The sequence below is a fragment of the Platalea leucorodia genome (genome assembly GCF_965183815.1).
Source record: "Platalea leucorodia genome assembly, chromosome: 7".
In the NCBI taxonomy this organism is placed as follows: Eukaryota; Metazoa; Chordata; class Aves; order Pelecaniformes; family Threskiornithidae; genus Platalea; species Platalea leucorodia.
The window spans coordinates 31177641-31193122 of NC_138829.1; the positions used below are offsets into that span (position 1 = coordinate 31177641).

The 15482-nt window shown below is 34.6% G+C and overlaps 1 protein-coding gene across 4 annotated transcripts in view; it reads left to right on the top strand.

Moving 5' to 3' along the window:
* Positions 1–15482, top strand: part of STRN3 (striatin 3) — a 63166-nt gene that overhangs the window by 40227 nt on the left and 7457 nt on the right. For 3 of the 4 annotated variants that reach the window (XM_082318529.1, XM_082318531.1, XM_082318530.1), the window contains 4 exons: positions 3749–3889; positions 9502–9635; positions 14348–14523; positions 14655–14702. In XM_082318529.1, coding sequence (XP_082174655.1) covers positions 3749–3889; positions 9502–9635; positions 14348–14523; positions 14655–14702 — 499 coding nt within the window. The remainder of the gene's footprint in view (positions 1–3748; positions 3890–9501; positions 9636–14347; positions 14524–14654; positions 14703–15482) is intronic. The other variant, XM_082318532.1, reaches the window with a different exon arrangement.

Here is a 15482-nt window from a genome sequence, read left to right on the forward strand (position 1 = left end):
GATTCTATTTTACTTCTGTAGTCTGCATTCATATGTTTTCTTTTGGGTGGAACACCTTTATTTAGGTCATCTTCTGTCAGCACATATGTTTTCATAATGTAATACTTACCCTTTTATCTTTTTTTTTTTTTCTGTCACAATAGTCACCATGTTATGTGGAAATACTACTTTCTTATGAAAGGCTCTTTAAGAAAAAAAAAATCCCATCAAACAAAAAAACACCCCACACTTTAAATGCCTTTATAATATCAGCTGTAAAATAACCCAAAGCCTGTTTATTGAAGAGTTCTTATATTTAAAAAAATAATAAATCAACCACAACCCATTCTGGACTTCATTGTGATAAATAGATAAGGATTTAGGCTTGATTTCTACAAAACCAGGCTTACCTTTTACAATAATATGCTGAATTTAAGGCCAGTTTCTTGCCCAAGTTTGATAAGATCAGTTTTGGCAGGTAAATCAGGGGATGACTGTTTTTCAGATATAGTCTGTCACATTTTCAGAACATAATAGTGGAGATGATGCATATCTCATACTATCAGGTCAGAGTAATGTGTTCTCAGCAATTTTAAAAATAGTTTTCACATCTTAAACTGTATGTGTTTAACATCACTGTTAAAATGAAGATCATTTTACTGGTTTTCCTTAGTATCCTTGAAACACTTCTCATTTTTTACTTTCCTCCTCTTTTCCTTCAGTCTAATTGTTCTGTATTTATGAAAGAGTATCTGTCCCAATCACTTTACTAGCCTTGATTTCTGGGAGTACAGTGTAATAGTTGATAGGCATGAAAACAGATTTGGATTTTACCATCTTCATTAGCATTACCTGTTGATGTAGAAGGAACCCTGTGTTATATTCGGACTTGGGCTATTACATCTTGGAGCTAATAGAAATCTGCTTACAGCTTCTCAGACTACAACTTTTCAGCACTGAATATTCAATTACCTTTTTCGCTTTTGATCTCTGAAGGAGGATTCACTGAAATGGGATTGTAGGTGTTCTGCTTTTGTTCATAACAGGTTCATGTTTACTGATTTATTTGGGGTTTTTTTGTCCTAGTCTTTTCTTGAGAATAAAACATGGTCATCCAGTTTGTGCCTTGAACATAGCTGCTTGTGCAGAGACAGCACATTCTTATCCTTAAAAAAATCTCTTTGTAACTTATAAAATACTTCAACAATTACATGAAGGTACACTTGCAGTTATTTGAAAGCAGAAATCTGCAGAGTCTTCTGGGTTGGTGGCACAGAATGTTGACGTTTTTCAGCATGAAGTACAGAGAAGTTGTTGGGAACAGCAGCTGCTCTTTTGTAAACTTCAGAAAGAAGTTTCTCTCTGTATTGTATGATGGATTGAGGGCTGTTCTGAGGTTATGCCTGACGGACAAGAAGTGACTAAACATACTGAAAAACATTAAAAGACAAGGCTGACAATCCCCTAATCAGTGACATACTAAATGCCTGGCTGGTTCAAGGTGGCAGAGCAGGGGGACTACTTCTAGTTACCTCTGAGTGTGCTCTGAGACAACCTTCCCATGCGCATATGTTTGGTATGAAAGCACCTCCAAAAAACTCTTTCAGTTTGGATGTGAATAAGTTTATAAGCCATTTTTGGCATTTTCCATCCATATGTTGAGCAGTTCATGCATATCAACATGGAGGAGACAAATGGGTTTTCTTCTGGAGAGCAAAGGGTATATTAAAGCAGACAGTTTAGGGTACCAGTCATGACTTTTATCATGTCATTTATTGATTGCTCTATAATATCTTCAAGAATGTATCTGCTGCTGGTCACCGTGGGTGGCTGGCCGACAGCCAACTGGAATAAAGACCAAAGCAAGCTGTGTGGTCTAGAGACCTGGTCATTTTAGGAATGACTTTTTTTATGTGAAATCTCATCTGCTGACTGCAATTGTACCTTTGAAATGAAATCCTATCAGACTAGTGGCTATTAGAAAAAAAGTGTTGGTGCAGAAGAGACATTCCTCACTTTTATTATTTTACACTCACTTCATTAGCTGAGATCACAGGTTTCTAGACTCACTTCTACATGAGAGTGAAATGAAACTTAACCACTCAAGAAATCTGTTCTGTTGCATATGGGAGACTTTTGGAAGCCATTTTTATTCTCAAACAACTTCTGGGTAGCAGCCTTCCTAGATTTAATTGGAATATGAAGTGTTCCATAAAAGAAAGAAAGAAAAATGTCAGAAGCACAAACCCACCCCCCCACAGACTCCCCCAGAACCTAGGGTGTTCTATATTATTTGGCAAAATGAAAATGTTTTGCAGGTATTAATGAGAATAGTTATATAGCAACCCTCGTGGGGTATGGATGGTATACTTTTGCTATGATTTGACTTCCAGAAATGTTTTTCATTGTCATCCTTCTCTCTAGAGAATTCTCCATTATCTCCAGAGAATTCAATTATTGATGGGTATTTATTTTTTAACACATCAATTTTAACCATTTTTTGTCACTGAGATCTAAAAATTGAAATGATCAGCTGTTACTTGAGAGAGTATGATTTAGTGTTTAACAGTTTAAATGAACAGTTCTGCTTTTGATAAGTCATTTGTAATTACAGTATTCACCTTTTACTTTTTTGAGAATGAAGGCTTTGTTTTAGTTTCAGTTTCCTTTTAATGAGTGGTACATGTCACCTCAGAGTATAAGAAATTGTTTCGTAATGCTTACTTTACCAAAAAATGGACACGTTTACAAATTATTTAAGTTCTAATATGCCCTTTTAAAGATAGTAAACACTTATATTTTAGCAAGTTTAAAAGCATAGTTTTTGAGTTTTTGGGTTTTTTATTTTAAATATTCTGCAATATAGCTGCCTGAAGTCCCAGGAAGGACTCCTTTATCAATTAAAAGCTGGTTACATCTTGCATCATTGTGGATTGTTTTCTTTAAAGAGATTCTGCCACTGAAATTTCGCTTTATGATTGAAGCTTGACTTTTTGACGTGCAAGCTGTAAGGTGGAAGCAGGAATGAATTTATTAATTTAAAAAAATAAATTATAACATGCTATTCTTGTTTCCTAGTGTCTACATCATAAATTTAATGCACATATACTTCAGTATGCTTTGTTTCTGGAGGCATGCTTGTATAATAAGGGTAATATACCTCTGAAGTTTCATACAGTGGTGGAAGCATTCTTGCTCTTGTGTTTAATAAACACTTTATACAATTCAAATACCATTCAAAAGCAGGGAAAGTTAATTGTTCGTTGCACCCCCATTATGAGTTGTCTGTACTTTTTCCCTCATTTTTAAGCTTATTTTTTATTTGCACTCTGTTTTTCAGTGTTAAATTGTTTAGTATAGTTAAAGTTGTGTAATATTATTAGCAAATGTTTAATTCATATGTATTTTGTTTAATAGTTAATGTTCTTTTAATATTTGGCTTGACTTCTCAGTAGGGCTGTAAGATTATTTTTTTCTCTCCCACAGGAAATTGTAGACTAGATCTACAGAACACAAAGGAGTTACTCTTTGATTTAGTGAATTAAAACTGTTTGCATGTAGTTTTCAGATTTGATGTATTAACTCCTCCTTTTGATTTCCAAAAGATCAATTTTATTAATATACAAAGATGAAAGCAAAGCATTGTATTTATTTTAAGGAGGTCCCATCAGTAATTATTCTTGTTTAATTAGTTTAATGGCTTTTTAGACTTCAGTCAAGTCAAGCGGTAGCAATCAAATGAATCTTTGCTGCTGACGTTAATTTACAGGAGTCAACAGGACAAAACTTCACGACATGATAGCTGATCTGGGCGATGATGAGATACCCCACATCCCTTCAGGAATCATTAATCAATCTAGGTCACCCTCTTCTAGAATGACTGATCATGAAGGTGCAAGAGCAGAGGAAGGTACAAAAAATTCAGCTACTTATTATATTTCAGGAGATTTCTTTTTAGAAAGCACACGCTGTAATTTTCTGTCCCCTCTATAAAGCTCAATGCAATTGCAAATTGCCACATTATTATGTTATTTGCAATTCTTCCCAAATGGTTTTATGAGAATATGGCTTGAGTTTCTGTGGCTTATTGTAACTCACCATTGTTTCATAAGTATTTTTAAACAACTTAATGTACAGCAGTGTGTTCTGAAACTATTCACTATTAAATCCCTGTTTGCAGACTCCCCTGTTAGCAAAATAGGGTGTTATTGATTGAGGAGAAAAAAGGTGAGTATTAACATTTGATACAGTTTGCATTTTAAAATGAAATTTAAAACTTTTTTTAAGTTATGAGACTCATTTGTCTCTTTTCCTCAAGTTTAACGTTCTCTTTTTTAAAATTCTCTTGGTCTATATACACAAGTGTAAAAAGACACTATTTATTTCTCTACAAAGCATTGGTCTCAATTTCAGGATTATCTTAGGCAATGGAAGTTAGTGGCAAACTATTATTTAAATGGTCCAAAATCTTGTATTCAGTTTTAAAGGAATGGTTTTCCTTGTATTAACTTTGAGATTAGAATACCATTATGTAAATTCTGTCCTCTACTCAGAACATATTCATTCAAAATACTTAATTGGATTCAGATTTGGCTCCTTTATGATGATCTTTGACCCATAAGCCCTGGCATGGTGTCAGCTATACCAGAAGTGGAAAGAATTTGTGTTGTTACCGATCCTGATAATCTGTTGGTTCTCCTGTTCTTCCTTCACTCCTGCCCTCACAATTGCCTGTCACCAGGCAAGCAGAAAAATAGAAATTTTGCAGGGACGTGGTTTCGTTGCTCTCCCAAACTGTTATTTTACAAAAGTGTTTGTCTTACCACCTTGTCTTTTACTGCCTTCCTTTTCATCTTTGTTTTTATTTGTGACTTAAAGATGAACCATTATCAAATTTAACTGTGGAGTGCAATTGAAAAATGTACTGGTGAAGTTCCACTTGCTAAAACTTGTGGACATACATTTAGGTTGTATTTAGGTTTAGTGTTTACATGCTTTAGGTTGCCTTGTTAAGGTATTAAGGGCATGTGACCCTACAGTTACAGTTTCCTCAGCCCGTCTTAGGCTATTTTTCTTAGGCCATACATGTTGTGTAAAGGAACACAGATGTTCATTGTTAAGGACAAGCCATACAGCTGTTGACTCTTTTAGAGACTTTATATATAAAATAACATTGGATAAAACAATCTTGCTGAAGAAATAGATGCTAAATTTGAATTTGATAGGGACTGAGGTTTATTGCCTGGTTCCTGTAGCACAAATGCTGTGCTACACTTCAAATAAAGATTGTCCACACTATTTTCGAATAAAGTGTGCCTTCAGAACTATATTTTCATGCTATTTGACGTACTCATGTTTCCAGCTTATCATTGTAGTTTGGGGTTTATTCGTTAAAAGTAGTAGTACGAATATCTCTACCATCATACGTTCTAATCCTGGTTTCTGCATAACTTTTAAACTTGAATATTAGAGTGTAACTTTTGCGATTTGATCAGAAATTCTATCCTGAATACTATGTGGCTTTTCAAGTTTCTGTCTGTACCGTATGGTGCAAAGCTGCAAGCAAACAAGCTTAGTGTTGTCTTTTGAATTCCTTCTAGGTCTGTCTTTTGTTAACAAGGCCAAATACTTCATTATCATAAAATGCAGATTTTGCTCAATTATTTATTCAACTGTGTTTTAAAAGCTAAGTTTTTTGCAGACAAGTTTAGGCTTTCTTGCTGGGACACACTAGCCTATGCTGATGAATGTTACCAAGCCATAATGTTCTTGTGACTATATGTAAGGTTTGTGCTACACTCTGAAATGTTACAGTTCTGAGATAGTGGTCGATAATTTTGTTTTCGTATAGAGAACAAAGTGTTATTAAGCTCCCTTTTTTCTTTTTTTTTTTTTTTTTTTTTTTTCCTCGAGGGGAGAAGGGGGGGGTTCAGGGAAGAAAGTAAACTATGGTTCTAATTGGCTGGGAGTATATCTTTTATACCTCTAAAGGTGTGTTTTTTGGTTTGTTAGGGTTTTTTTTTTTTGCTCTGAAGTGCCTGGTTAAATATAATGAGAAAATTGTTATGCTGTAATTACACTTATTAGTTTTGGCCAGAAGAAATAGGGGTTTCCATTTCACTGTGTTGCATGACTTTCAGAAACAGAATCAACTGCAGCATGATTCTCCATCCAATGTATTGTACAGAGAATTATTATTTTCACATGTCCTTTTTGTTTTTTAATATCTATAGATTGTGGGGGTGTCAATCTATAGATTGACAAAAAAATAGCATTAACAGCTAATTGCTCAGGCATTAACTGCTGCTTTTGGTGTACCACATATTAACTTTCTGGAAAACAAGATTAAGATGTCCCTGTCCTATAGTAGACAACAGCAGCATATATGAACATATACATTTGACTAGACATTAAAGCAGTTTGTACAAATATTACTGCTTGATTTTGACTTAATTATGTATGATGTCAAGAACTTGGGGGTAAGAAGTGCTGGTAAGGATTGGCCAAGCAAATATTTAATAATTGCATTTTTTTCCACCTAGTTTCACCCACAAAGAAACTTGTACTCTCACTTACATTTTTACTTGGTATTTATTGATTGCAAACTCAGTTAAACATATATATTATGCTATGAGGATAATATTGTACTGTGTGTATTAGAAAAGTACTTGGATTTTTTTTAAAGATGAAAAGCATTCAATGAGAAATTTATTTAAATTTATTATTTACATATATCTTGATGCAATGTTTTTGATATTCAGAGTTGCGGGTCTTTTTTTGGTAACTATACCATCACGCATCATTCATTGTATTACTTTTCTGCCTTTTTTATAAAAACAGCTTGCAACCATTTTTTAGACTTCTTTGAATATCTTATTTTAAAATAATATGTGCAAATAAATTAAAATGTAGTTATACATATTGGCAACTTTAGTAGTGAGAAATAGGCTTCTGAATTTTGGATAGCATTAATTTTGAAGCTTTAAATAAAGGGATATTCACCTCTGATCCAAATAAAGCTTGATAAATTTATAATAGAGACTCCTAATGTGGTAGTGTTTTTCTGTGATAGTGCTTCATTTTTAGTATAAAAGCATATGGAAGTTGATCTGTTAAGGTCAGATGACATTAATTTCACAAACAATTAGTTTGACAAGTTCAGGGGCTTATTTAAACCTTGTGGGCCTGTCCTAAAGATCACATAGGAGTCACAGTGTCACAATAAGGATGGAAAGTGTCCTCAAGTTTAAAATGAGCATATTGCCTCCTTTCCCCAGTGATCAGCAGCTCTGTTCTATAATGACTTGGGAGGTTTGACTTGTAAATGGATACTTGTATTTGGGAGGCTGGGACTTTGTCAAGACAGTAGAAGCGAGCCAGTTTTGGAAATTCCAAATAAAAGTAAAAAGTATTGGAGTCTTTCTTCAGGAGAGAAAAAGAAAAGGAAAAAGCCCCCCCCTCCCCCCCCTCCCCCCCGCCAACCAACCAACCAAAAAAAACAAAAACCAACCACCTTCTGTTTCTTTCGTAGTTTTTATCTTCTTTTTTTTTTTTCTCCCACTCTTTTTCTGTTAGAAAAGAACTGGGAAAAACTTGGTCTCTGAAGTAATTGAGGGGCTAATCGTTATTCATTTGAGGATTTCAAAATTTACGTTCACCCAGATAATTTTTTGTCATGTTATTTTCTTTCTTGCTTCACAGAAAGTATTGTTTGTATCTCCTTTTATACTCAGCTCAGACACTTTCAGTAAGAAATCAATCCTTAGAAATTCTGATCTCATCTAATAAGCATGGATGACTGGATACTCCCTCACCCTCCCAAAAAAAGCCTGAACCCCAAAAACCAATAATAAGGGAAATAGCTGGGAACATGGAAAATAATTAAGTGTTTTCTAGGAATATGGCTTTTTCTGAAATATGAGTGGTTTGGAATAGACTGTCAAATTGAGAGTTTTAGTAAAATATTAACAGAAATGAAAAGCTTATTCATATAAGAGCATGGTAAGATATTTTGGGCTGTTAATTTAATGTAGCATTCTGATGAGTCAAGACCTTTGTGTGGATTGTGGATGTTTCAAAAAGAGATGATTGTGCATAGTTAGAATACTGTTCGCTCTTTTTATGCAATTGTAGGAACAGCAGTCTTTATTTTTACGTAGATGATATTATTAGGTTCTCACGTACAGTTGTGTTGCCTGTGCTAGTATTACATTTTTTAATAGTGCAGTAGTTTTCAAGCATTAGAACTTGTTTTATTCTTGAGAAGTGATTTTTGATCTAGCTGGGCTGGCTCCTCTTGCATAACCATAGCAATGATGCCAGACATCTATAACTTTACACCTGGTCTTAGTTACTTTTCTCCAGCTGGAGTGGGACATAACTAGGTTACCATTCCAATAGTGGTGATACAGAATAATTAAGATGCATGTTCAAAAAAGGAATGTGTTGATTATTAATCCTCTCGTTTGGAACTATTTTTGTAAGACAAAAAAGCGGATATGGATGTTTTTCAGATCTGGAAACTTCATTTTCTCCGAGTTTCAAGGTTTTTCTGAAAGGATTAGAAACAAAGGGTGGTGTTAAAGTGAGACCATAACTCTCTCTGCCAAATCAGTGAAATCCAGAAGTCAAGCAAGTTTAATTTTTAAAGATGTCAAATACAATTTAACATATTTTGCAGATGTTTGCACTTAGCTAAAGTTCACACATAGCTAAAGTTTAAGTACTCTACCTGACAAGTGTCCCAATTTTTGCACAGAAGGGAATACTGAGAATTAAAGCAGATTGCAGAGTGTAAAGAATACGGGGGACTATTTGAAACTTTATTTTTCAGATGTGAATTGAGAACAAATTGTTTTATATAATTTGTATTCATTCTAAATAATAATTAACAGAAATGTTAAATTTTTATTTGGGGAAGGCACAGCTAGCTAAGATAAATATCAGTTGAGTGTATTTTAAATTAGAATCCAAAATCATGCTGAGAAAGTAAGAGAGGGAATCCATGAACAGATGTTTTCATTTTTTTAATCATCTGAAAAAAATCAAAGTAGAAGAAAGATGTTTTGCAGGAGGCCTTCAGCCTGAGAGAGTATTTACACATGCAGGTAGAGATATTTGACTAGTATAAAGCACAGAGACTTATTTGCAAATGGATAGAAGGCAGATAGCATGGTGTAGTGAATGCAGTATTTAGCCGAGAATTTGGAGACCTAGGACGTACATTTGATATTGCAATGTAAAGTAATGTCAGTCAAGTCACTTGTCAGTAGTATCGAACACCTCTGTAAAGTAAGTTGAAATCAAATGACAAAGCATGATATAAGAATTGTTTATCTAATATATGTGTGTGTGTTTGCACATGTGTGCGTGTCGTCATGCTCTCTTTTTAGTTGGGGCAGTACGTAGTACACACAAGTTCAGTTTTAAACACTGCTTTGCTTTTAAGTGATGAATAATGCAATTTTTCATCAGTTTGAATTATTACATTGAGACTTAAAGAAACTGTTTTGTTCTTTGTAGCTGAGCCAATAACGTTTCCACCCGGAGGAGGCAAGTCATTTATTATGGGTTCTGATGATGTGTTGTTAAGTGTACTGGGCCTTGGAGACCTTGCAGACTTGACAGTAACAAATGATGCAGACTATAGTTATGATGTAAGTGCAATTTTATTTTAAAATTCTTTATACAGTTTAATTTAATCAATAATAGTTGGGTCCCCTCTCCCCCACCCTGAACATTATAGATGCAGAGAACAGAGGTTTCATGAGCAAAAACTATTACTTGGGAGGAGGAGGGAGCACCTTGTGAATGGGCTAAGTAATTTGAGTAATCAAAATAAAGGGAGATGACTTGTTTGTTTTCTGCTTAAATAATTTAATTCAGATTTTGTCACTGGGGGAATGTGTTATGACATAAAATACAGATTGACATCTTAACATGAATTTGTTTGAACAAAAATGGCAATTATACACTGATATGGAGTATTGAGAAGACATGGCATGAAACACAAATATTGATGTTATTTTTTTGCTCTCCCCTTTGGGTTTATGTAGTGTTAACAGCATAGATTATATATAGTAGTATATTTCAGATGTAAGCTTTTAGAGTGTATTTTTATTATAATCTGGAGTGTTCTGACATTCCTGTTCATTAAGTTACTACCAATAGTGTTATATGAATTTCTCATTGGCTACTAACATTTGATGGCTGGTTAGGGAAGTGTTCAGGTAAGTCTTATGTTTTGTATTGTATTTAAAGTGTCTTGTGGTTTTGGGTTGTGGTGGGTTGTTTTTTGTTGTTGTTTTTATTATTATTGTTGGTAGGGTACCTCTCTGTGTGTTTCTGTAACTTTTCAAGTTAGATACACGGTGTTTGTAATGGGAACCACTACTAGGGATTTTATTAAAATCTTAGAATCTGCACAATGAAGAAAGAAATTGTTTATAGCTTTTTACAGGGTCTGAAAATACTTGTGTGTGACTATACACCTTTTTTTTTTCATCATAGTAGTCTTTCAGTATTTATAACTGGTAGGATTATTAATTGCTGTAATGAAGTAAGAGCTATATTTCTCCATTATTGCAGGGTGTTATGTTAGATAGTTCTATTTCCTGAATAACAAACAACGTTAATTGTCCATCCTTCTATTACTGGAGTGTATAAAAATAAATGAAAGGGCTTTTTTAAATATTTGGAGTACTTTCTAAATTTGTAATAGATCGTTCTGTTCACAGTAAAGATTAATCTTCAGGTTGTCTGTTTCATTTCAAATGACATAACACTTCTGGGAAATCAGATAACTTAATATCAGGATTCAGTTTCAGCTCTTTGCATCTTAACTTTCTCAGGATTTAGCCTTCTGCCTAGCTAAATCTCTTGTGTAATCACATGTAAAATGTGTCTGACTTGAGGTTCATGTACCGTTGTTTAGAAGATTATAATTTTTTTTTAAGTTTCAATGAAATCTATGAACACCTGGACTTCAAAGAAAAGTTTTTCAAAAGCTTCACTTGTAAATGCTTTAAGGCAGCTTAAATTTGAAACATCTAGAACTGGATGTTCCTAACTACTACTCCTAACTAGTAGTAAATTCCCCTGGGAATTATGAAGTCGAATAGTTTGGGGGTTTGTTTTACAAATAGTGCTGTATTTACTTGGTTGAATAACTTCTAAATGCTTCTGTCTGTATCTTCATCAAAGAATTAAGAAAAGTTTGGTTTAATGCTAGCTTGCATGAGGAAAAATATTTATTTTAAAGCAGTTTGGAATCTCAGATCAAGCTTCTGAACTTGTCAGTTGATTATTTTATTTTCTTTAAGTGTTATTCCCATTTTACTGACAGTAAGTGTGAGGCATCAAAAAACTAAATGGTATACTTTCAGTAGTGAGGCAGCTCCAGTTGTGAGATCAGATCACAAATTGTTTTTGCAGTTGCATTGCATTCTGTGTCTGTCCTGTTCCCGAGTTCAGAACTTTGGAGTATCAAGGTCTGGTGGGTCACACTTGCCCTTCATTAAATTTATAAAGGTAACGTGACAACATGTGGCTCTTAAGGCACATGTTCATAACCATAGAATTTTCTGATTTTTTTTTTTTTCCTTTAAAAATGTAGAATATTTGTTAAGCACCCTTCTTTCCTCTGCCCACTAAAATCCTAAGTCGGCCTGTATGCTGGACAATTAATGCATGGGCTAATTGGTATGGTGACCCTTAGGGTTGGTCTGTAATATTGTATTTTGCATGTCTCCATTCTTGGCTATTTTTAATGCCATGGGAATGATTATCAGTCACAATTAATAGCATAAATTCCAGTATCTGCACAACTCCAGTAGTAGCAGAATACTCTGTATCTCTATTATAGCTCCTTGTTACCTGTTGTTCTCCAATTAGCTCTCCATTGAAGAATTACTATATACATAGAAGGAACAAGAAGTTCCTGGGCTGAAATGATAGCAGTCTGGAAGAAGAGTGAGAAGAAGCATCAGTATTTTAGTACTTTTTCTTAGGCATTTTTGGATGTTTTTAGCTACTGTCAGAGGCTGATGCTGAGCGAGAAGTATCTTAGATCAAAGTAATGCAATCATTAATATGTTCTGATGCCACAGTGGCAAATATATGCCATACTTCTTTCTATGATAAAGAGACTGCAAGAATGTCTTTGATGTAAAAGAAGGAATTTGTGATGTCTCCTTCAAGAACTCTAGTAGTGTAGGGAAGTTGGTCTGTAGAGGATGGCCTGTGAGAGACTTTCAGAAGCAACTTTCAGATCGGTTTTGAGGAAAATGTCGTGACTGGCTGCAACGTTGCAACTTTGCAATTTATTATTCTCTTTTGTGAAGTACAACTTCTTCATAAAACTGTGTAGCCATTTTGCTTATTCCAAGAAGGAAGAGATTTACAGGTGAGCCAAGACAAACTCAGGAAGCATTACAATGAATAATACAACTGACACCAGCTGATAACTGTTTCAGGAGAATCTGTGGTACTTGTGACAATCCTGGCAATACAGTTTTTATTGTGCAAAGAGCGATGCAGAATAGAACTTGGAGTTGCCTTTGCTCTTGGGAAACTTGAAGCAGAGAATAGAGGTGATAAATATGCAAGTATGAAATACTGCCTGAGCTAATAAGGAATTTGCAGCAGAAGGCAGTACCTCACAGATTTGTTGAAGGTTTGAAAGTGTCGGTGATCCTGTAGATGATCTTATTGTTTCAGTGTAGTTGGATTTTCAAAATTTTCTCATTGAGACCCTTCATTAGAGGCGCTTTAATTACAGCTTGGTTTGGGAGGTGTGTGGGGAGAGGTTATTTCATGCTTTAATATCTGTCTGATACAGGAGACAAAAGATAGAAGTAAGTTTTTGCTTTCTTACTGGATCATTCACCAAATAGGAATGAGAAGTGATTGACCATAATTGTCACTTGGTTTCCCTGCTTCCTCTCCCGTCCTCTTTTCCTAGTGCTCTTAGCATATCTGCTGTCTTTTAAAGCATATCTGAAAAATGCGTGGTGGCTTCTGACTTCTTCATGTGTCAGAAAAGATAAACTTGAAGTATCAAATAACACAGATGGAAAGGATTTTTTGATATTTTTATTTAAGAAGGGAATCTTTGTCCTGTCATGGATCTGAAGAGACTGAAATTCAGATGCTATTAGTTATCCATCACAATGTTCCTTCAGGTTAAAAATTTCTTGATAGTTCTTAATTTCTGAAGTTGTTTCCAAGTAACTGTGGATCTGCAGTGCAGTAAGACCACGTCTTACCTTGTACCCGTAATGCAGTACTTGTAGGACATCTTAACCTCATGCCCCTATGAGCTTATCTGAAGCCACCTCCTCTCCACATTTTACTTCTTTTCCATTATACCTCTGGCCCATTTTATATCTCACATTTATTGTTTGTGATCAGCAAATCCCTTTTCCAAGTCCTTGACTGTGTTTTTCTGAGGTGTATTTTTTTTGGATATAGACTAGTGGTTAGCTCTTTTTTTTTCTTAGAGGTTGCAAGGATCTCTTTTTAAAGCTGTGTCAGTTGTTCTCTTACTCTTGTAGTAAGGATGTCAAGATTCATTAGAAACATGGACGGGGGGAAAAGAATTAAACAAAAAAAATCAGTGTATATGATTTCAGCCTAACAGTCTATAGGTTAATAGTATGAATTGGATATTCACAATATGTAAACATAAAGTTTGTATATGCTGCTTCACATAGTAACTAAATTATTGTCTCATGAATATACTTAAAACTCATTAAAGACTTTACAAATGTTTATATGTAATGTTATGTTTAAAATCATGACAAATGTTTATTGAAATTTGAATTACCTGTGTCTGTGTACATACCTTCAGGTGTAGAAGTATTCAAGAATTATGTATGTTTCCCGTCATTCTCAGTCAATTACTCATCTGAGGAAGATCACTCACTAGGGACCTGAAGCTCATATTTATTGCATTTAAGTGATAAATGAGCTTTTTACAGTTGTAATCTCTTCCTTGGGTGCAGAGAACATGATAAGCAATAAAGCCTTTATCTTTCTTCAGGGAAGAATAATTAAAGTATCATTGCACGAAAGGATTAAAACCAGTTTTTGAAAGTCAAGGCATCTTGTCTGTGTATTCATCATTGTACTCCATTCCACTCTGGGACATAAGAAACTATTACGATAGAAAAACTTGCAGGCTACATTGCGTGCCAGAGAGGGAGTTACAGATGTATATAAATGGATCAATAGATAAATGCAAGCTTAAGATTGAACATGTATTAGGTGAATCAAAAATAGTGTGTTTTCGTAAAATAGGGGGAGATATATATTATACATATTTTTTAAACCCAAGATAAAATTACTCCTTTCCTTTTCTCTTTTTAAGCTGCCAGCTAATAAAGATGCCTTCAGAAAGACATGGAACCCGAAGTATACGCTACGCAGTCATTTTGATGGAGTGCGGGCATTAGCTTTTCATCCTGTAGAGCCTGTGCTGGTTACAGCCTCTGAGGACCATACTCTAAAACTTTGGAATTTGCAGAAAACGGTTCCTGCCAAAAAGCAAGTATATGGGTTTTATAAAACATCAATTGTGTTTTAAATGCCTTTGAAATTGATTAAACTCTTAAATGTTTTTAGAGTTTTTCAGTAGAGATTTCATGTAGCAGAATAACTCTTCCTTTCTCTTTCAGGAGTGCCTCTTTAGATGTAGAACCCATCTATACATTTAGGGCCCACATGTAAGTGTTTGACATAATTAATGCTTGATAAATGTATTGTCGTTATCTCATGGATTCATAAGACACTTCAGTTTAAAAGCCACAAATGTATTCTATTTTTACATTGTATAGATAAGGTCCATTATACTGTGTAAAAAGAGGTAAATACTGAGTCCCTGTCATGAATTGCACAGTCCATGATAAAACAAGAAGAAAAGGAAGTGGCAAATGTGGTTAGTTGCAATGGAAAGGAGAGATTGTAGAAGAAGACAATGAAATCATCTGAGTAATGCCCATGTCTTGGACTGTGGATTTTATGTATAATCTGTGAAGTAGATAAATAAGGTAGAATTTATTAGTCTTACCTAGGATCTTCAGATACAGGTCTGAAAAATTAAAAGTACAGATGCAATCACCAGGACCAAAAAAAAAAACCAACCCTATTGAATGCAGATTCAATGAGTGAAAAATCAGGAGTGACTAGGAGGGTTCTAAATTTTTTTAGGGGCTTGAACAAGAATAAGAGAGAAAATTTCATTGCCAGAATAGGCCAAAGTAGTAGATAGGGCATGGGTATTAATCCATATATTTGCCTCTGAGGTCTGGGGGAACTTGAAACTCAGTGAGATGAATCAAAAAGTTGATTAATACCTGAGTAAACTTCTGTTAGCTATAGTCAGTTCCCTTGCAGTGTCAACCCAGGCTTCTTCCTTTCCCATTTCAAGTTTGCCTGCTTTGTGTGCAGATGGTGGTTCATTACACACTGTAACAAATATTCTCATTTCTGATTGCCGTCCAACC